The 21,785-nt window shown below is 41.2% G+C and overlaps 1 protein-coding gene across 10 annotated transcripts in view; it reads left to right on the top strand.

Annotated features, from left to right (window-relative positions):
• The first annotated feature begins 390 nt into the window (after nt 1–390).
• The window catches only part of LOC124147819, a 165,921-nt gene continuing 144,526 nt past the window's right edge, over nt 391–21,785 (top strand). For 2 of the 10 annotated variants that reach the window (XM_046518608.2, XM_046518611.2), the window contains exon 1: nt 405–532. Coding sequence is in view for 6 of the 10 variants with exons in the window: in XM_048391515.1 (XP_048247472.1) it covers nt 11,871–11,932; nt 19,419–19,477 (121 nt within the window). In the remaining 4 variants the exon portion in view is untranslated. Of the gene's footprint in view, nt 533–7,884; nt 7,992–11,814; nt 11,933–19,418; nt 19,478–21,785 lie in introns of those variants that run through there. The other 8 variants (XM_048391522.1, XM_048391518.1, XM_048391516.1 and 5 more) reach the window with 8 other exon arrangements.

A 21,785-nucleotide genomic window follows, 5' to 3' on the forward strand; every position in this document is an offset into this window, starting at 1 on the left:
GAAGTTGGGCGTTGGCTTGGTATTATAGATGGAGAATTTAGGACATGTAAACTGTGTATGTCGCCAGCAAAAGCCGATGTATGTATTCCTACACCTGGAATGTTTATCAATCTCGTCATTTTTGTCTGCTTTGATATATACAACTGTTTTTGGTTAAACTATTGTAGATTTATTGAAGATAAAACATGTGTTACGTTGTCGATTTTGATAAGCATCGACTGCTACGCGGATTCATACAGTTTGCACATCGGTTTTTCGATTCATACCTCAATGAACCGAAAACAAAACGTCAATGCTTAAAACATTCGACATTGAATCAGACTGAATCGTTATTCATTATGAACAATATACTCTGTATTCTACTCCAATAACCAGCAACCCACCGTTTGATACTTATAGCGAGACAACTCGGATATTTAATTACGTTGTCTACTCACGACGCTGAGCCGGTGCACGATATAACATGTTGTAGCTTTAAGTGTTTAAGAGGTCGCCTTCTGCCTTAGCAATTTCGGTGTTGGGACTCCTGTGGGTGAGTAGGGTAGCATCTTTCCCCCTGCGTTTGAATAGAACTCCCACGGTTTTTTTCACTTGAAGGTGTGAACCCCAATTATTGCACCATTGATCTACTCCGTCCAGGGCTGACTGGAGGTTTTTTTCGAATTTGTGAAATATCTCTGTGCTTTACCCATATTGCTCCGTCGTCAGCGAATTTAGAAGTTTGAGTAGGTGAGCTGACATGGTCAAAATGATCATTGATCATGAGGTTAAACAGGTTAAGGCTTAAAAATGCTGCCTTATGGTGTGTCATGTGACATAGGATCTGATTGTTCCCAAATCCGTATTCTACTTCAATAACAAGCAACCCACCGTTTATTGATAACGTGTAGCAAGACAACTCGGAAAATTAATTATATTGTCTAATCACGACGCTGAGCAGGTGCACGAAATAACGGTAAGAGTCATGGGTTATACACCATCAGATATGTGGAGGGTGAAATCCACCTTCCAGCAGGTGAGGTGAAATGGGGTTTAACGTCGCGTCCAAGATTTTTATCCCCCGCCCAACAATGTTGGCGGGGGATATAGAAACGGGTTCCGTCCGTCCGTCCGTACGTCACGTTTCGTTTCCGGAACATAACTCATAAACCGTTCAATATTTGTTCATCAAACTTTGCAGCTTTTGCCAGGTACATGCTGAACTGGTGCCTTTTGCTATTTAGAAATTTTAGAAATGTTTATTTTTTTACGATTCCATGGCAGCAAGATGGACTTAGGTTCCAAACTCTTCTTTTTTTAACAATTTCCATGACAAGTTCCACCTCGGTTAAAAAAGGTTAGGGTTTGTTTAGATTTAATTATGTCATAAATTCTGCAACAGGGGCGGGGGATATAGCCACGTTAGTGGCAAACTCTTGTTGCACTTATATAGCGACGTGCATGTACGTGTGTTTGTGTGTGTGTGGCTGTTTGTACCAGTCCGGACTGATGCCGATTTATAGTGCTAGCTCACTGAGATACCATGCTGCAGTTTAACATGAATACCCCACTCAGACACAGTATACTGACTCCGAGCCGACCAGTCCTTGTTTTAGCCCCTTAATGCCGGGAGCCAGACAGGGTAACAACAAGTACCATCTTTTAACGTCTTTTGGTATGACGCTCCTTTCGGCAAGTTGTAATCATAATGTCAGAGAGACGCTTGTATATTGGAGAAAGTGTTGCATGCATAAACAATATAGTACAGCGACGCACATGCGACGATACAAAACTAAATTGCATATGCAGATAAAAATACTAGACATTTTAATATTCAGTTTAAGTTCGGTTTTTAAGTACACATTAGCCACCTAGGGTCGAGACCCGTGAACATTCCGGGGTAGAATAGGTCTTCAGCAACCCATACTTGCCGTAAAAGGCGACTATGCTTGTCGTAAAAGGCGACTAACGGTATCGGGTGGTCAGGCTCGCTGACTTGGTTGATACATGTCATCGATCCCAATTGCGTGAATCGATGCTCATGATATCAATCACTTGATAGTCTGGTCCAGACTCGATTATTTTACAGACCGCCGTCATATAGCTGGAATATTGCTGAGTGCGGCGTTAAACAACAAACCAACCAACCACCGACAATGACGTTCATTTTCTCATGACTGCTCTCTACCGGGCGTTGCTTGAGATACTTCTGGATGATGTTTACACACGATTCCGCAGACACTATTGATGAATAAAACTGAAAGGGTTAATTTTAGCAAGAACTACACGTACACTTGGATACTTGAAATAACTGACGTATTACACATTGACATGCTTCATGCAACCGGTAATGTGGCATTTAAGGAAATAGGTATAACTCTATATAAGTTATAACTATAATAAATATACATATATAAATATACTGAGTCAAATTAAAAACTTCTCATTTTTAAAAGTAATCCCATATATGATATACAACGGAGAATTGTGTCAGAGAAGGTAATTTTTAATCATTAATGTCCAAAGAACGATTTTAATTAACGGTGGTAACGATAATTTGTTCCAAGCACCTACGGTATTCGGTAATAACATCAACAGTTTAAATCATAAGTCCCAAGCACGAGAATCTGATGGCACACAAGTTCAGTAGCGTGTATGGCCACCATGTGCGTTGACAACTGCCACACAACGCCTCCGCATGGACCTTGTGATGCTTGTGAACACATGATTGGGAAGACGACGCCATTGTTGCTGCAAAATGGTGCCAAGATCTTGCAAATTCTGTGGTTGGTTCTGGAGCGTGCGCAGACTTCTGCCAAGAGCATCCCAGGCGTGTTCGATGGGATTTAGGTCGGGAGACCTTGACGGCCAGTCCATGACGTTGACTCCCGCATTCTGAAGGAAATTCCTTGTAAAAATTGCTGTGTGGGGTCTGGCATTGTCGTGTTGGAAGATCAAACCGGGTCCATGTGCTGCCATAAAAGGCAGAATTTCTGGTGCCAGTACCTGGTCGCGGTAAGCAGCAGCATTGAGGTTGCCACGGATGACAAGAAGCCTGGAACGTGCATTGCCACAGAAAGCACCACACACCATGACACTTCCGCCTCGAAATCTGTCAACTTCCTGTACACAACACTGGGCGTAACGTTCATGACGGCGCCTCCACACCCTCGCCCTACCATCAGCAAAACGAAGATTAAATCGGGATTCATCACTGAAGACGACTTGATTCCAATTCCTCTGAGTCCATCGTAAGTGTCGCTGTGCCCACAATTGACGTTGACGTTCGTGTAATTGGGTCAGAATCGGCCCGCAGTATGGCCGTTGTGCTTGAAGGTGAGCAGTTCTCAGACGGTTTCGAACAGTTTGCGCACTCAGTTTACCCCTAAACAGATCATTTCTGGTTGATGTAGCCGTCAAAAATCGGTTACGGAGGTGAAGTAAGACAATCTGACGATCCTCTGCATGTGACGTCACACGTGGTCGACCTGGCCGAGGGCGATCAACGGTGGTACCCGTTTGCTGTAGACGGGTCTGTAAATCATAAACAGTCCGTCGACTACAACCCATCGTCCTTGCGACTTCAGCTACGGACGTTCCCGTCTGCAACATGCCTATGGCACGTTCACGTTGCACATTTGAAAGGCGTGGCATGACAAATGGCCGTGAAGACTTTTCTTTTCTTGTGTTTTTCTTTTTTTTGTTAATGACTGCTAACAAGTACGGCTGAAAACACGTGCGGTATTATGGCCACGTGACCAGTTGCACGTGAAAAACCACTTTTGCCACTATAGTGCTGTGCACATGATTTTGATCGATTCACCTGCACAAATTTGGTTCAGTATATGCAGCTAAACGGGATGTTAACTTTTGGCATAAACTTTGTAAACCCGGACCTGCACCGAAACTATCGCACATTATCTATAAGTTTGCTCATTTACATTTTTTATCTAATAATGAACAAAATGCCTGGATAAGAAATGTGAGGCAAATACTTAATAAGTGTGGTCTGTGCTATGTATTTTATGACCTACAAAGCGTTTCCAGCCCGTGGCTAACTGCGCAGATAGAAAAAATTGTAAAAGATCGGTTTTATCAAAATTGGAAATCTGACGTCGAGAGAAGTTCAAAAGGGTATTATTACAAATATTTAAAAGATATCCCGTCATTTGAAATTTTCTTCTCCCATCTAAACAAATTTATTATCCTATTCTTAAACAGGACCAGTAACCATAATCTACCTGTCGAAGTTGGGCGTTGGCTTGGTATAGAGAATTTAGGACATGTAAACTGTATGTCGCCAGCAAAAGCCGATGAATTCCACAACCTGTTTAAATGTGAAGCGTTCCGTGAATCTAGATCTAAACTTATCTCGAATAAATATACGCAATTTCCGAATATAATAAAATACAAAAAAATGTACCAGAAACGTAAAAGAAATTAAGAACCTTGCAAAATTCATATTATAATAGATAAGTACCTTTGAGTGTAACTGTGTACATGTGTGTTTGTTTATGGAAGTGTTTCTGTTTAAATGTTCGTAGAAATTTTCAAGCAAAATGTTTATCACCAAATATTTGTACAGTATAACCGACATTTTGTTTAATATGAATTGTTATGTTAAGAAACTTTTTTCTCCTGTACCACCGTGGGTGGTTCTTTTCTGAGAAATAAATGATGATTATGATGATGCTTGTGTTAGGTCCGACTTAGCATTTGCCAGATCGCGTGATTTAAAGCATACACGGTGCTCAAAGTAAAGGACTTTCCCTCTACATTCTCAACACAGTCTCTATCAGAAGTGTTTGGTTTTTGTTCGGTCCGACTTGGCCGAGGAAGTCAAATCAACTTAAACTCACAAATGTATCATCAAATGTGTTTAGATATATAGACTGGCATTATATCTACCTATATACCACTTTATAATGTCATAGAACATCGCATTTAAAGACAACTGGTCCGTTAAAGTCAAGCACTTATAATGTATATATTTTCTCAAGATATTCTGTATCACATGCGTTTGCCCCGACTTGGCCCGGGCAGTCAAAATCAACTTTAAACTCACAGATGCATCATCAAATGTATTTACATCGATAGACTACTTCTTTTATTGGAGATTTAACGTGCGCTTTCCGACTGCAAGCGTATGTCGCACACGGTCGATAGACTAGTAGTATATCTACCTATATACCACTTTAAAACGTCTCAGATCGCGCTGTTTAAAGAAAACACTGTGCTAAAAGTGGGAGCCTGCTCCTGCTGACCGTCTCCAAATCGGAAGCCTCAACCCTATCTCTGTAGCTAGCCTTGCTCCAAGGCTGTACTGAATGATAAGTCCGAAAACTCTGCATTGCGATATTTTGTTCCTTGCTAAGAGTCAGCGAATGTGTCATAGTCGAATGATTGGTTTGGTTGGTTTGTTGTTTAACGCCGCACTCATCAATGTTCCAGCTATATGACGGCAGTCTGTAAATAATCGAGTCTGGACCAGACAATCCAGTGATTGATATCATGAGCATCGATCCACGCAATTGGGATCGATGGCATGCATCAACCAAGTCAGCGAGCCTGACCACCCGATACCGTTAGTCGCCTTTTACGACAAGCATAGTCGCCTTTTACGGCAAGTATGGGTTGCTGAAGACCTATTCTACCCCGGAATCTTCACGGGTCTAGTCGAATGCATGTGAACTACGTGATGAATGTATTTAAAACTTACATGTAATTTCTTAATCAATTCTTAGCAAAAACGATTATTTAACATACAGATTTCTTTCTTGTTAACTCAAACCATAATATCACAATTAAATATGCAACAAGTCTGTGTTCTCTACCAGATAAACCGGTTTTCTGTTTCGTCCTGTAGCAAATTAATTATTTTGTATCTGTAATTCGTCGATGCCTATCCTCTCCGTCTTGTCTGGTAAACCCTACGCCTCCTGTAGTGAAACTCATACTGTAGGGTCGGTCGGGTAGCCTAGTGGTTAAAGCGTTCGCTCGTCACGCCGATGACCCGGGTTCGATTCCTGACATGGGTACAATGTGTGAAGCCCATTTCTGGTGTCCCCCGCCGTGATATTGCTCGAATATTGCTAAAAGCGGCGTAATCCATACTCACTCACTCATATGCTGTATGAGCACATTATCATTGTATATGTATGTGGACGCCCGCATCCATTCGTGTTAAAAACAACAAATACACTACATGGGACATTTGAACCTTCATGCATGTTCGCAATTACACACATTTTAAGTGTGAAGAAAAATACAGCTTAAAACAATGTATACCTGAATTGAATGATGATCAATATGGAAATGTTTAATGTCATGGAATAATTGTGACCGCATCCGTTGTCAGTCTGTCAATATGTATTGTGGTATATCGGCGACGAATCTTGGCTAGAAGTGGTCCCTAGCAGCCAAAACTCATGATTGAATGGATCGGATTATTGGCGTGAATCGTTGGTCCCAGTATCAATTACTGGATTGTATGATCTGGTCTCGATTATTTACTGACCGCCGTCTTATAACTGGAATATTGCCGAGTGCGAAGTTAAACATCACACACACACATACACTGTTTAAAACTGCAGCGCTGTCGCCATTTCAAATAGGGGCCATATACATATGGTGGAGGAAGGGTTTGCTATATTGCTGCCCCGGCCCTCTAAGTATGGCAGATTGCAATCCAACAAACCATACACTGATCAAGGGAAGCATACATCCTCTTATAAACCTATCATGGTGTTGTAACCATCTCCCAGACGACCTTTCTTTTGTAGTAAGACCACTCAGCGGGTTTTACAATTGCTCCTCAGGTTTTACAATTGCTCCCCAGGTTTTACAATTGCAATTGGGGAGCAATTGTAAAACCTGTTGCAGTTTTTTAGCAACTTCATCATCTGACAAAGGGTCACCAAAACGGAAACAAAAGTCATCCTCATCCTTTTCTGCAGAATTTTCATCAATTAACTTACTTTGAGTAAGGAAAATATCGTCATCGTCAGGAATCCTCTCTTGTGAACAGTCAACGACACAATGCCATGTGGTACGACGCACGCGGTTCTTTCTGCACGTACAGCCCTCTTCTGCACGTGCAGCGTGTCTCGTTATACCGCGCTTATTTGCGACCCGTATACCGCGTAAATATAAGCTCCAAAAATGAGTGAGTGAGTGAGTTAGTTTGGTTTAACGCCGCTTTTAACAGTATTCCAGTCATATCACGGCGTGTCAGCTTAATGTGGGAGGAAAGCCCGAAGTGATGCAGGTCTCAGACGATTACAACTTCGGTGAAACCCACGAGCACGGGTATGGTGCTGACAAACCTAGAAACATAATCGGGGCGAACCGGGATTCGAACCCACAATCATAGGTTTCTGGCGTGCCCAAGGGACGCAACTCTGCACAGCGAATCGCGGCGCCTTAGACGACTGGGCCACCCGTGCCCCCCTCCAAAAATGACATAGATTAATGGATAGCGGTTTATAAGTTGGACATGATATGATCGTATAACCGGGTAGGCACAGAAAAGCCTCGGTTATACAATCATACCATTCCTTTGGTGTCATGGTTTCTCCATTACATAAATCCTACCAACAGATGGGACAGGGGCGCAGTTGTACGTTGACAACACGCCAACGTGGCATTAGAAGTTTAGTGGCGTGTCCCGAGTCTATTTTCAATGTTTTTTTCATCAGAGAAGCAATATTAACTCATGAACAAATGGTAACATCAGGCAAACACTCGATACATCCCCGTCAATAGTTCAGTATGAACAGACGGCGATGGTAAAGCTCTCCATAGCTGGAAATCCGAACCTGTTCAATAATATTAGTTACACGTTGTTGTGAGAAAAATGTAGGCCGTGACAACTCAGTAGAATTGACCAGGCAATAGGTCTGGGGGTGTTTAGTTAAGACTTGACTTGTCCTGAACACGTCAGTGCCATAGTATGAAAAAAACGGTTGTTGAACTTGTGTTGTTATAGCCCATCAACGCTTGAACACCAAACTGTAAGTGTGATAAATGTCGTTCAAACCATCTCACTTACACTGTTTCGAATATTCAGCAGAAAATATATATTAACCAGCTGTGAGTTGAGATATCAGATGTTTTACAAGCAGTCGAATAGGAAGGATAAAGGACCCCTCACTGATTAGGTTCTTGTTTACTTAATATTTTTATGTACATGTATACATTCAGTCTACATGTTTCAGTGAATTAAATACAAATTTGCTTTTGAATATAAAACGTGGATTATTTACTGACCGCCGTCTTATAACTGGAATATTGCCGAGTGCGAAGTTAAACATCACACACACACATACACTGTTTAAAACTGCAGCGCTGTCGCCATTTCAAATGGGGGCCATATACATATGGTGGAGGAAGGGTTTGCTATATTGCTGCCCTGGCCCTCTAAGTATGGCAGATTGCAATCCAACAAACCATACACTGATCAAGGGAAGCATACATCCTCTTATAAACCTATCATGGTGTTGTAACCATCTCCCAGACGACCTTTCTTTTGTAGTAAGACCACTCAGCGGGTTTTACAATTGCTCCTCAGGTTTTACAATTGCTCCCCAGGTTTTACAATTGCAATTGGGGAGCAATTGTAAAACCTGTTGCAGTTTTTTAGCAACTTCATCATCTGACAAAGGGTCACCAAAACGGAAACAAAAGTCATCCTCATCCTTTTCTGCAGAATTTTCATCAATTAACTTACTTTGAGTAAGGAAAATATCGTCATCGTCAGGAATCCTCTCTTGTGAACACGCGGTTCTTTCTGCACGTACAGCCCTCTTCTGCACGTGCAGTCCGCGCAGCGGCCCGCGATAACAACTGTTATAAAGCGTGTCTCGTTATACCGCGCTTATTTGCGACCCGTATACCGCGTAAATATAAGCTCCAAAAATGAGTGAGTGAGTGAGTTAGTTTGGTTTAACGCCGCTTTTAACAGTATTCCAGTCATATCACGGCGTGTCAGCTTAATGTGGGAGGAAAGCCCGAAGTGATGCAGGTCTCAGACGATTACAACTTCGGTGAAACCCACGAGCACGGGTATGGTGCTGACAAACCTAGAAACATAATCGGGGCGAACCGGGATTCGAACCCACAATCATAGGTTTCTGGCGTGCCCAAGGGACGCAACTCTGCACAGCGAATCGCGGCGCCTTAGACGACTGGGCCACCCGTGCCCCCCTCCAAAAATGACATAGATTAATGGATAGCGGTTTATAAGTTGGACATGATATGATCGATCATGTTGTTGTAACCATCTCCCAGACGACCTTTCTTTTGTAGTAAGACCACTCAGCGGGTTTTACAATTGCTCCTCAGGTTTTACAATTGCTCCCCAGGTTTTACAATCGCAATTGGGGAGCAATTGTAAAACCTGTTGCAGTTTTTTAGCAACTTCATCATCTGACAAAGGGTCACCAAAACGGAATCGCTTACATAAGTTTGGGGTTAGGGAGATTGGTCGATAGGAGTTTGCTTCGTTTGCTGGTTTGTTCGGCTTTCCATGAAGTAGGACCCTGACCGTTTTGGTAGATGAGATTGTATAGTTAAGTAGTGATTCCAGAAGATTTTGGGGAAGCTGTTTCATTATTTGGTATGAGGTAAGGTCAAGTCCTGGGGCAGTTCCTTTTTCTATTATTTAGTACATGGAGTAGTTCCTCTAGTGTATATTGTTGGTTAATTTCTAGGTTAACATCTTTGGGTCATTTGAAGAATTTATTTTGATTTTTTAATTGTTTTTGGAATTCCTCAGGGAAGTTACTATTACTACTAATGGCCGAGAAGTGGTCTGCGAGGTTATTTGTTTTTTGTTTAGGGTTTGTCGAGTTATTTATGTTTGGTGTTTTTTTGGTTCGTTTAATGCCTCGGATTGCGTGTATTTTGCGCCATACTGTTCTTGCGTCTGTGTGATGGTATATTTCTTCGCAGAATTTTTTTTTCAGTTTTTGGTTTGCCGTTTTGACTAAGCTTTGTACTTCATGGTTTAATTGATGTGCTATCTTTAGATATGTGTAGTCTCGTTTAGCTTTATTAAATGCGCTTTTGCGTTTTTTCCTAGTTTATTTTATTTCCTCGGTCCACCAGGGTACTGTGGTTTTGCCTATTATTGGTGTTGTGGGATAGTTTTTTTTGCTATGTTGATTATGCATTCTGTTAAGGTTTGGCAGTATTATTCGGGGTCTTTATTTTCGGGATCCGCTTGGTTGATCTGTTTGCATAGTGCTTTGCATTTGTCCCAGTCTGCCTTGTTGTAATTGAATTTTGGTTCTTGTGGTTCATTTGGGGTTTGGATATTTATGCTTCCTGGTCGCTGCCGAGTGGCTCCTAATGCACTTCCCACAAAGTGCTTTGGGCGATATCAGGGGTACAGATTGTTAGGTCTATAGCCGACATATTTTGATTAATTTTATCATATCTAGTTGGTTGGTTGTTATTTAGTAGTATTAGGTTTTTTGTTCTATCCATTCGGCGATGAGTTTGCCGTTTTGGTCTGTTTTATATTTAACAGGAGGGGTGGTGGGCGTTGAAGTCCCCCAAAAAGATGGTGGATATATGGCTTAGCTGATTTAGGGTTTCTAAGTTTTCATGTTTAATTTGTTTCACTGTCCAGTTGTACATGTTTACAATGTTTATTTTTTGGTTGTGATGAGTTATTTGTATACCATTAGCTTCTAGATTTGGAGTTTTAATTGGTATTTCTTTATGGTTTATGTCCTCCCTGATATATATGATTAGGCCACCGCATGCTCTACCTGGGCGAGATTTAACTCTGTCGAGTCTTACCGAGTTATAATTAGGTAGGGTGAATTTATATTCTTGGGAGAAGTGGGTTTCCTGAACGCATATGATATGAGGACCTAGGTTTTTCCGAAACATAATTTTTAATTCTTGGCCGTGGGCGGCCAGTCCATTGGCATTCCACTGTAATATGTTTAGACCTTCCATTATTTAGAGGGTTTCGAGTTTTGGGGTTTAAGCTTTGTTTAGGTGTAGGTTGTTGTGGTTTCTATTTTGAGATTTCTTTTAATGTGTTATCAAAGTTTTCAAAGGAGAGACTAGTAAGATATAGTTTGGAAGCCACTGTGTGAAAGGATTTAAACCAACGTTGATAAACCAACCAGGAGTGGTATATAGGTAGATATAATACCAGTCTTCAGATGTACACACATTTGATGATACATACAAGGGGCGTGCAATAAGTTTCGCGACTTGGGCATTTGTGTTTACACAAACAATGTCAACTTGTGGCAGGTGTGAGACTAGTCATAACATCAGGTTGACACGTGTCATAACAAGTTCCGGACACAACAATAAGTTAGATGTGATAGCTTATTCACCTGAGGGTGGTCACAATCATGGATTCTCTCAAACATAAACAATGGCTGAAATAAAGCTCCTTACCAAGGAGGGATGTAAAGCAAAAGAAATCCATGATCCCATGTGTGAAGTTATGGGTAATGACTATTCCACAGTTTGCCGTTGGTCTCTACAGTTTAAAAGGGGTAGGGAGTCCATAGACGATGACCCAAAGTCAGGCAGGTTTTCAGATGCCACCCAACCGGAAACCATTGCTGCTGTAGAAAGAAAATTTTGTCTGACCGACGAGTGAAAGTATCTGAACTTTCTAGGGAATTCCAAATATCAGTTGGAACCGTTATAACCATTATTCATAAGCATCTTGGTATATCCAAGGTATTTGCAAGATGGTACATAGAAACCTTAGAGCTCAAGATCGCCACCACAGAACTGAAAGTTTTTGAGACCTCCTGGATATCTATTCTGCTGATGAAGCCGGATTTCTTTCTTGTCTAGTGACAGGTGATGAAACATGGATCCACCACTGGGACCAAGAAACTAAACTGGAAACCATGCAATGGAAGCACCCCATCCGCCTCCGAGGAAGTTTGGCACTCAACCATCGGCTGGCAAGGTAATGGCCACCATATTTTGGGATGCAAGAGGCATATTATTACTGATTGATTACATGCCACCAAAAACTACAACCAATGAAGAGTATTATGCTAATGTAATAAGAGAATTACGAAAATCTATTCGCCAGAAACGCCGTTGGATGTTAACACGTGGTATTCTACTTTTGCACGACAACGCTCGGGTTCACAAGTCGAAAATTGCACAGGCCGCAATATGTGAATGTGGATTCGAACAGTTAAATCATCCACCCCACAGCCCAGACCTAGCCCCCAGTGACTATTTCCTGTTTCGGTAAATGAAATCTGCACTACGTGGAAGACGCTTCCAGGATGACGAGGACAGAAAGGCTGACACAGAGGCGTGGTTAGAGGGCCAATCTGCTTATTTCTATAAAGGTGGTATTAAAAGCTTGAAGGACAAATGGAATAAGTGTATTGAGGTGAATGGAGATTATTTTGAAAACTAAAAATGCAAAAGATATTCTGCGACTTGGGCTTATATTGAAGTTGCAAAACGTATTGAAGGCCCCTCGTATATGAGGTTTAAGTTGATTATGACAGCCAGGGCCAAGTCGTGACAAACACATGTGACAGAGAATTGTTTGAGAAAATACATTAAAAGTGCTTTATAACTTTCTTTAAATGCGATGTACTGTGACATTTTAAAGTGGTATATATGTAGATATAATACCAGCCTGTAGATGTAAACAAATTTGATGATACATCTGTGAGGTGAAATTTGAATTTGACAGCTTAGGCCAAGTCGGACCGAACACTTCTGATAGAGACTATGTTGAGAATGTAGAGGGAAAAGGGCTTCACTTTGAGCACCTTGTTTTCTTTAAATACCGCGATCTGAGACACTACAAAGTTGTATACATGTTGATATAATACTGGTCTATAGATGTAAAGTATTTTTAGTAACTTTAGACGTTTAAACAGTTATTAACACATGTCGTGTCAGCCCTTTGACATTCGCGATTATCCACTCCCAGAAAACATCCTGTGTTGGTTTAACATGAATGAGTAAAGGATATTTGGGGAGGCCCAACACGTTAATCAAAGAAAGAAAAGTCGTCAAAACACAGTCATTTCCAAGACTACATATCATTTCACACTCCTACAATGTACATACTACGGTCGACGAGAAACCTTCTCATCAAAGAAAACACACAGTCAAGGCACTGATTTTTCTACGAGGACTCTCGGAATGTAGTCGTAATTATCACTTGATTACATTGTTGAATATAAATTTTGATTCAAGCTCAATAAATTGAACAAAACTATACGTTGTGGACATTTCAGATTTACCAAGATATGCATGTTTTGTTTTATTATTCTACAATCCATTTTTAGTATTAGCCGCTGGCCCGGCCCGGCCCTACTTTTCCTGGCCCGACTTTTAGGCAATCCCCCATATCTGCTTTCTGTGATGATGTTGGCGTTCGGTGATGTCAATGACGTAGCGGATGGCAATACAGCAGTGAGTGTCGTTGAGGGAGGGAGGGGGAGTCCGACACGGGAGTGCTGGTATTGGTGATGATGATGTGGTGTCAGAAACCATCGACTCCACTGACAGTCGCAATGCCTGCATTTCCTTCTTGAGGCTGGCGACTTCAAGCTTCAGTGTGTCGATATCTGCGTCACTGGTATGGTCAGACAGTCCTGTTGTGGTTGAGACATGGCGTGGTGACAATGTGGAGGGAGTCGTTTCAGAAGGTGGAGATGAATCAGAAGTGGGGAGGTAGGAGGAGACGATTCATTCATAGACTGGCTTGCCCTCTTCCAAGAATCAGGAACTATAACAATGTGATGAAGATTTTTTTCGGTCATACAACATACAAGCACTGGTTATAACTAAGCTACAGGCTTGCTGATACTGTCATGCACTTTACAGTTATCTGTGTAGTCTGGTTGATAAGACGAGATCAGTTTTTTACTGCAATAACTATTCATGACAATAATGTGTAAAGGAAACCTAAATTCACCTTCTTTGCAGCATTTGTCCTTTTCTTTGTTCGCTCAGATATAAACATTAATGATGAAATATGGTTATAACATCATTTGCAGATAAACGAGGAAAGTGTAAATTCAATAAAAAACAGTTACCAAGTATAATACTTACAACCATGCATTTATCTTTAAAAAAGAGTAACGTGTACGCTACAAACCTCTCGTTTTCTCTTTCTCACACTGGACGCGCGAATCCCCTGAAATTAAAGAGAAAAAAAACACCTCTATAAATTTATTGTCATATTTCCATAGATGTCTGTAAGTGATCACTTGTTTCTTTGTTTAGTTGGCCAATATATGAAGATACACTCTTCAAAAAAAGAAACGCACAAGTAGTATGTAGTATTGAACCCTGACTACACAAAAAATCCGGTATATAAATTGGATATATGTTACTGGAAAATGTTGGTGGCCTGATATTCGACACACGGTGCGTCAAAACGCAGCCATTGTCGATTTGCAATGTCTTAAACGGCTTTGTTTTGACACGTGTTCAAAAATATCATGGAGGAAAACATTAAAGCAAATGCACGTGCAAGTTATGGTATTTGTAACTCGTGGTAGTGGCTATAAAAGGCAAACAAAAGCCAATAATTTGTCATTCAATTGTCAACATTTTTCAAGTTCGAAAATGTCGAGACTCAGCACTGCCGATCGGAACATCGCCATAGGACGTATCCAAAGAGGGGAATCGCAGTATTCTGTCGCACGCCACTTCAACGCCCACCACAGCACCATTTTCCGCCTTTGTGAGCGATACACACAGTTCAATTCCACTGCAGACCGCCCGAGAACCTGCCGAACAAGAGTTACCATCCCTGCACAGGATCGCTACATTCGACTGTTCCACCTACGTCATCGCAATGCCACAGCTATGGAGACTGCAGGACGCATCCCTGGTTTGAGGAGGATATCAGACTAGACTGTCAGGAACCATCTTCGCGAGGCTGGAATCGGACCCAGAAGACCAGTTATCGTCCCTGTTTTGCAACAGATCCATCGACAGCGACGCTTGAGTTGGTGCCATACCTTACAGCCTTGCAATTTGAGAAGCTGGGGATGAGTGTGGTTTAGCAATGAATCACGATTTCTTCTTCATCGGCGAGATGGAAGACAACGTGTTTATTGTCGTCGAAATGAGCGTTTTGCCCCACATTGTGTACGTGAATCAAATTTCAACAGGACAACGCTCCACCGAACACAGCTCGTGTCACGGTAGACTACCTGATAATGCCAACAGATCTCAACACAATCGAACACCTCTGGGATGAACTCGATCGACGTGTACGTCAACGTCAGATCACGCCGCAAACACTCCCACAACCGGCCAACGCGTTAGAGGCAGAATTCCGCAGGACAGAATTCGTACATTTATCCAGTCAGTGCCGAGGAGATGCAGAGCCGTGATTGCTGCCCGGGTCGGTCACACGAGATAATGAGTTCTGCGCAACCTTATGGCCTTATGTGACATGACAATGAACAGTTTTCAATGCCTTTATACAACGACAACATGTGACTATCGAGCTCCAAATTTTCATATATGTATCTATGATATTAATTTAAATATATCGATTTTATCAGGTACAATAAATTTACTAAAAATCTACCTGCGCGTTTCTTGTTTTGAAGAGCGTATATACAGGCCGTTTTTTATGTAATTACGATGATAATCCATGGTAATCCGATGCAGATGGAACCAGATGTTAGTGTAAATGATCCCCATCTATGCATTATATATCAGATTCCAAAAGAATTTTGTGCATTAAGTATGTTTTGCGCAGTCGAATCTACTGGTATTCTACCAGAGCTTCACTGTACCTCCAGATTATAATTCTCCGTGAGTGACATACTTACTTATTATTGACATCTTTCATTTCTATCTCATTCACTTGTAATTAAGCGACGAATGTACGTAGAACATGTACATTATCACGCAGTTATTGCTATGTAACGTGCCGTCATATAATAATTACCATTGTGGAGGTGACATCAAGCTCTGGTGGAGACTTGTGAGGGAGTATCCATGTTGGATCACGGCCTGTATCGCTTTCATTTCCGCTCTCACTGAGACACAGTTGAAAGCTTTCGGCGGGGGTGGCTTTTGGGGAGTTTAAACCATAGGGATGAAAGGCGGGGATATATAATCCCTGATGATGTTTCAAAATCACTGATTGAGGATATTAATGCTGAAATGTATAAGGATATTGATAACGCCGTCAATAAGATATCCTATCTTTTCGAGTGGGCAGCAGCTTCAATGAGCAGACGACATAGGTCACGTGCACGTGACAGCCCGCGTGGTGAAACATGCAGTGTGAGACAGCCAAGCGTGAAACGTATTGGGCCTTGGACAAATTTAGATTGACTGACTGACGCTTCACTTGATTTGCAAAGTTGTAAACAAAAGACGCGAATATTTTAATCAGTGTGTCATGATAGTAAAAGGAATCAGAGATAAAATTTAATGTATTCGTGACAACCCTGATGAACTGTGGAAATCTATTTAATCATCAGTGGCACTGCAAGGCCGTAGTTAACTTTTTTGACAGGGGGGGGGGGCAAATATTTGTCCAACTATCACTTGACCCCAACTTGATTCATTAAAACTGTTTTCTATAACACTTTTCAGTCCTGGGTTGGTACTCGCCAAAGATGTGTGATCAGTCCACTGTTATTTTCATTATACATCAACGAATTGGTTACTGAGATGACTACTTCAAACTGAAGAGGCATGTTAATAATTGAAGATTATCTGAATATATGTTCACTTCTCTATGCTGATGATGTCGCTAACGCTGCAGATTCCACAGGCAAACTCCAAGAACAAATAAATTGCGTTAGCAACTTCTGTGAAAAATCGAAGATTGTTGTATTCCGAAATGGTGGATATCTACGGCAGTATGAACAATGGTATTACAGGGTCTCTCAGATCGAAACCGTCTCCTTTTATAAATATCTTTATATTATTATTTCTCACCTATGTAACAAAATGTGTAATATACTGAACCGCAAAAGAAACGTCACCCCAAGTAACAATGCATGAAAAGTTGTCATTTAAATATCTGGGTACACACCAGCGACACATTACTGCGGGCACCGTGCGTCGACGATTGACGAGCAGACACCTCCACTGTCACAGGCCACATCGAGGACCCATTCTGACACCACGTCATCGCCGGGGCCGTCTTTAGTGGGCAACACAGCACCAGCATTGGCGCCGCCAGCAGTGGAGAAGAGTCCTCTTCTTAAACGAGAGCCGTCACTGTATCTCAACTGTAGATGGCAGAGAGAGAGAGAGAGAGAGAGAGAGAGAGAGAGAGAGAGAGAGAGAGAGAGAGAGAGAGAGAGAGAGAGAGAAAGAGAGAGAGAGAGAGAGAGAGAGAGTCTGGCGACGCTATGGGGAACGTTATTCGGATGCTTGTGTTGTTGAGAGAGACTCATGGGGTGGTCCGAGCATCATGATGTGGGGTGGAATTGGTATTGTACAGAGGGTCGGCCCTGTGGACTTCCTGAACATCGGTCCAGGGAGAGGCAATGGTGTCACAGCAGCTCTGTACATTGATCAAGTCTTGAGACCACACGCCATATCTCATTCGGCACGTCACCGCAACCACGAGTTTCAGCATGATAACGTCCGTGCCCACACTGCGAGAGCATCAAAAGACTTCCTCCAGCGGAATGGCATCAGAACCATGCAGTGGCCTGCCCTCAGTACCGATTTAAATCCCATTGAGCACCTGTGGGACGAAATTCAAAGACGGCTGAATGACGTCCGACCAAGGCCGACAACTGCAGCTGAACTGCGTCAGACGTTTATAAGAGTGTGGGCTGAAGTGCCTGTGGCCTTCATCAACCCCCTCATCCATTCCATGTATCGACGTTGCACGGCAGTCATCAATGCACATGGCGGACACACGAGATACTGACTTGTGATGCCATTTTCTCAGAAACTAGTGTTGTGTTTCACTATAAGAACATTTGACACTTTAAATTCAACCCAGTTTTGCCAAGTTTCATCTTTTTAATATGTCTCAAAGTATGTTTACAGTGTTTGGACAAATAAAATTTCTCATTATCTTTCCATGGTGACGTTTCTTTTGCGGTTCAGAATATATTGGGTAAACTAGTCATTATGAACAATTGCCGACAACCGAAGCAAACGTATTTGATGCTGTATGGATTGGATTGCGTAAACAGAACTTCCTGGGCGACTAAGATAAATCATGATCATACCTTATTCCAGTTTGGCTTTGGCTACGCCTGGATTATGCAAGATGTTGGACATTTTTATCTTTTTATGTCTCAGTTTAAACAACGTGTGTCCGATTACAGCATCCAACGATGGCATTCATCAATATCATCAAATCCAATGCTTATGGCATATTCAACCTACAACCAGTTTTAAAGACAGAAGTATATCTTGCACAAGTAGACTATACACTATTGAAACAGGCGCTGTCAAGATTTAGATGTGGCTATCATCAGTTTATGATCGAATTGGGCAGACGCAAGAATGACGCTTGTGAAGATATTGTCTTCGATTAAACATTAGTCTAGTTGCTTTTAATGATTTAAGAAATCGATACATTGATCCTAAATACTTTGTTAATCCGTCACTGGAATCCTTTGTTCGCCTGATGTCTTCTAATCATAAACCTACTATTGTACAGCTATCAAAATTCATATTGAATGCAATGGAATTGGATAAGTCACTTTATCAGTAATTGTATTCCTGTAATGTTATGTTCTGTGGGCATGTGGCCTCTAACTTGAAATAAAGGTGTTACTTGTTGAAAGCGTTCAACCTGAAAGAAAGATTAATCATTAGCACGTGCAAGAACTTCCGTCTAGATCCAGATAGAAAAATAATAATTGTAAGGTGAAGTTGTCAAATATTCTCGAAAGGTATTAAACACGTAAATGTACTAAAATATAACTGTAGGGTATTGATGAAGCGGCATTTATAGTTATCTCTTCACCTGTCTTTTCCGGCATACACGTGGGTTCATATTGCTGGTAACCCTGGAAAACAATGTCAAATATACAAACCTACCTCACAGCCAGAGCTAAACATGTGTGTATTTATTTTACACAATACTATTTGCAAACTAATTTGACATTCTCAGTTAGATATATGTAAGCTCCTCGACAACCCACATGTACATGTATTTATTATATTATGATGGTATTACTGTTCATGGGAATACAAAAATAATATTGAAATTAAGAAAAAATAGACAGAATTGCACTAAATAAACGAAATAAATCATGAACCTATATATGCAATAGGTTAATTTGTAACACGAGTGAAAGATGGATTCTGAACACGAGTTCCAACACGTACGCTAGCTGTCACTTCCATGGTTTGGGACGTTAAGCTGTATTCGTTGAAATGTAATTTATCGTCAATTGACTTACTTACTTAGTTTTGGTTTTAACCAGCGCTTTCCGACATATGCGTATATTTTGCAGTTCGCACACGGACCCGACAAGCCGTTCAGTGATGTGGTCGAGAAAGGTATGTCCGAAAGGTAAGGCAACCTGGAGGGGCTCTATGGTCGCTTAATTAATTTTGGCGGAAATTTTGAATTTTGAAATATGCCATGCTAATAAGGTGGAGGATCTAAAGGAGATTGTGAGGTTGTGTGTTGTTATAGATTTATTATTTATGTTTTATTGGTAGCTTGTTTGTTGTGGTTTTTGGGGTCTTTTTTTCTCTCTCTCCTAAATGCGGCCGAGTAGGCCTGTTTTGATTAGATAAATGCCTAGTGCTTTATAGGTCTGTAAGCTTTTAAGGGGTTTAATGGAGTTGCTAGTGTCATTTGGTTGTTGTAGTTTAGTGTTGTGCTGTGTTGTTTGTAATGTGTGCAATGTAGTATTACGTGTTCAGGAGTTTCTATTTGGTTGCCATTTGGGCAGTAACCGGTTTAATGTTTTTTTTAATTTGGTGTAGGTGTGAGTTGAGATTAGTGTGGCCTGTTTGTAATTTGGTTATTGCCCTGTCGATATTTTTTGTTTTAGGAAGGATTTTGGGTTTTTTGAGTGGCCTTTGTAGCAGGTGATTTAGTTTGCAGTTTGATTTCTGATAGTTGTTTTGCCACCTATGGAAGATTTTTTCCTTTGTAATATTTCAAATTTCGTTTTTTAGATATTGAAAAGTTGATGCTTACTTCTTCCAATTTTAGTGCTGATTTAGCTGCTTCGTCGGCATGTTTGTTACCAAACACACCGATGTGGACAGGGATTCAAACTATTTCTATATATTTGCCTAGTTTACGGAGATTGTCGTAGCTTTTAAGTATCTGAAGTATTAGCTTAGGACGTTTTTTGTGTTTTTGTTTTTTTATAGCCTGGAGCTCACTTAATGAATCTGTTAGTATTAGTTTTTTTTGGTGTTTTTTTTCATTTGGGCGCTGTGTAGGGCTGTTACTATCCCCATTAGTTCGGCTGTGAAGATTGATTGGTTAGTGGGAAGCCTACATGAGTTTGTTTCTTTTGTAGGTGTGTTGATGTTGATGCCGTGCGTTTTGAGTCCGGGTCAAAGGACCCGTCTGTGTATATGTGACACCAATTTGGCCATTGTTCGTGTATGTATGCTTGTGTGGTGGATTTAGCGGTGTTTGGGTCGGTTTCTTTATTTAGTTTGGTGGAGAGAGATATGTCGAATGTGTGGGTTTGTAGTTTGGGTATGAAAGAGTCGTTTGGTGCTGTGTTTAGTTTAAATCATTTAGGTTGTGAGTATTTGAGTAGTTTAGTATGTGTTGAGGTGAGGTGAAATGGGGTTTAACGTCGCGTCCAAGATTATTGCACTTATATAGCGACGTGCATGCACGTGTATGTGTGTGGCTGCTTGTACGGACGATGCCTATTTATAGTGCTAGCTCACTGAGATACCATGCCGCAGTTTAACATGAATACCCCACTCAGACACAGTATACTAACTCTGAGCCGACCAGTCCATGTTTTAGCCCCTTAATGCCGAGCGCCAGACAGGGTAACAACAAGTACCATCTTTTAACGTCTTTTGGGGATCGAACCCCGGACCTTCCGCTCTCCGGGCGGACGCTCTACCCCTCGACCACATAGGCGGTCCTCGTATGTGGTGAGAAATTGGTACTAATTGTGGGTTATTTCGAGCTACTGCTTCGAGCCCTTTTGGGCTAAGGCTGTTTTTAAGCATTTGTTGGATTATCTTGGGTGGAGGCCCAGTAATTTATTGTAAGTTCTCGGCATAGATCCAGGAGGATTTCGCCTGTTAGTGCCTGCAGTGATGTGCGCGGTGTGCCCCGTTGTGTGCGTGTAATTAACCTTAGTGCTTGGTATTGGACTGAGTTTAGTTTATCGTTTAATAATGAGTTGAGGGGGTTGTATATTTGGCATCCATAGTCTATTTTGGATGTAATCAGTGATTTGTAAAGTGACAGTAGGGTCTCATCTGATCTGGATTTATTTCTTCGCAAATTCATTTGCAGTTTTGGCTTTCGCAGTTTTGACGAGGTTTTGTACTTTATGATTTAGTTGGTGTGCTACCTTTAGATGTGTGTACACACATCGTCATTTGACTTATAGCCGTTGATAAATATATATTAAAATACCATCCTATATTCTCCGACATACTACAATACTATTCCATAGTCTCCAATATATTACAATACCATTCCATATTCTCTAACATACTAAAATACCATTCCATATTCTCAAACATACTACAATACCATTCCATATTCTCCAATATATTACAATACCATTCCATATTCTCCAACATACTACAATACCATTCCATATTCTCCAATATATTACAATACCATTCCATATTCTCCAATATATTACAATACCATT

This window comes from Haliotis rufescens, unplaced genomic scaffold (genome assembly GCF_023055435.1).
Source record: "Haliotis rufescens isolate VD_foot unplaced genomic scaffold, xgHalRufe1.0.p SCAF_9, whole genome shotgun sequence".
NCBI classification, from domain to species: domain Eukaryota; kingdom Metazoa; phylum Mollusca; class Gastropoda; order Lepetellida; family Haliotidae; genus Haliotis; species Haliotis rufescens.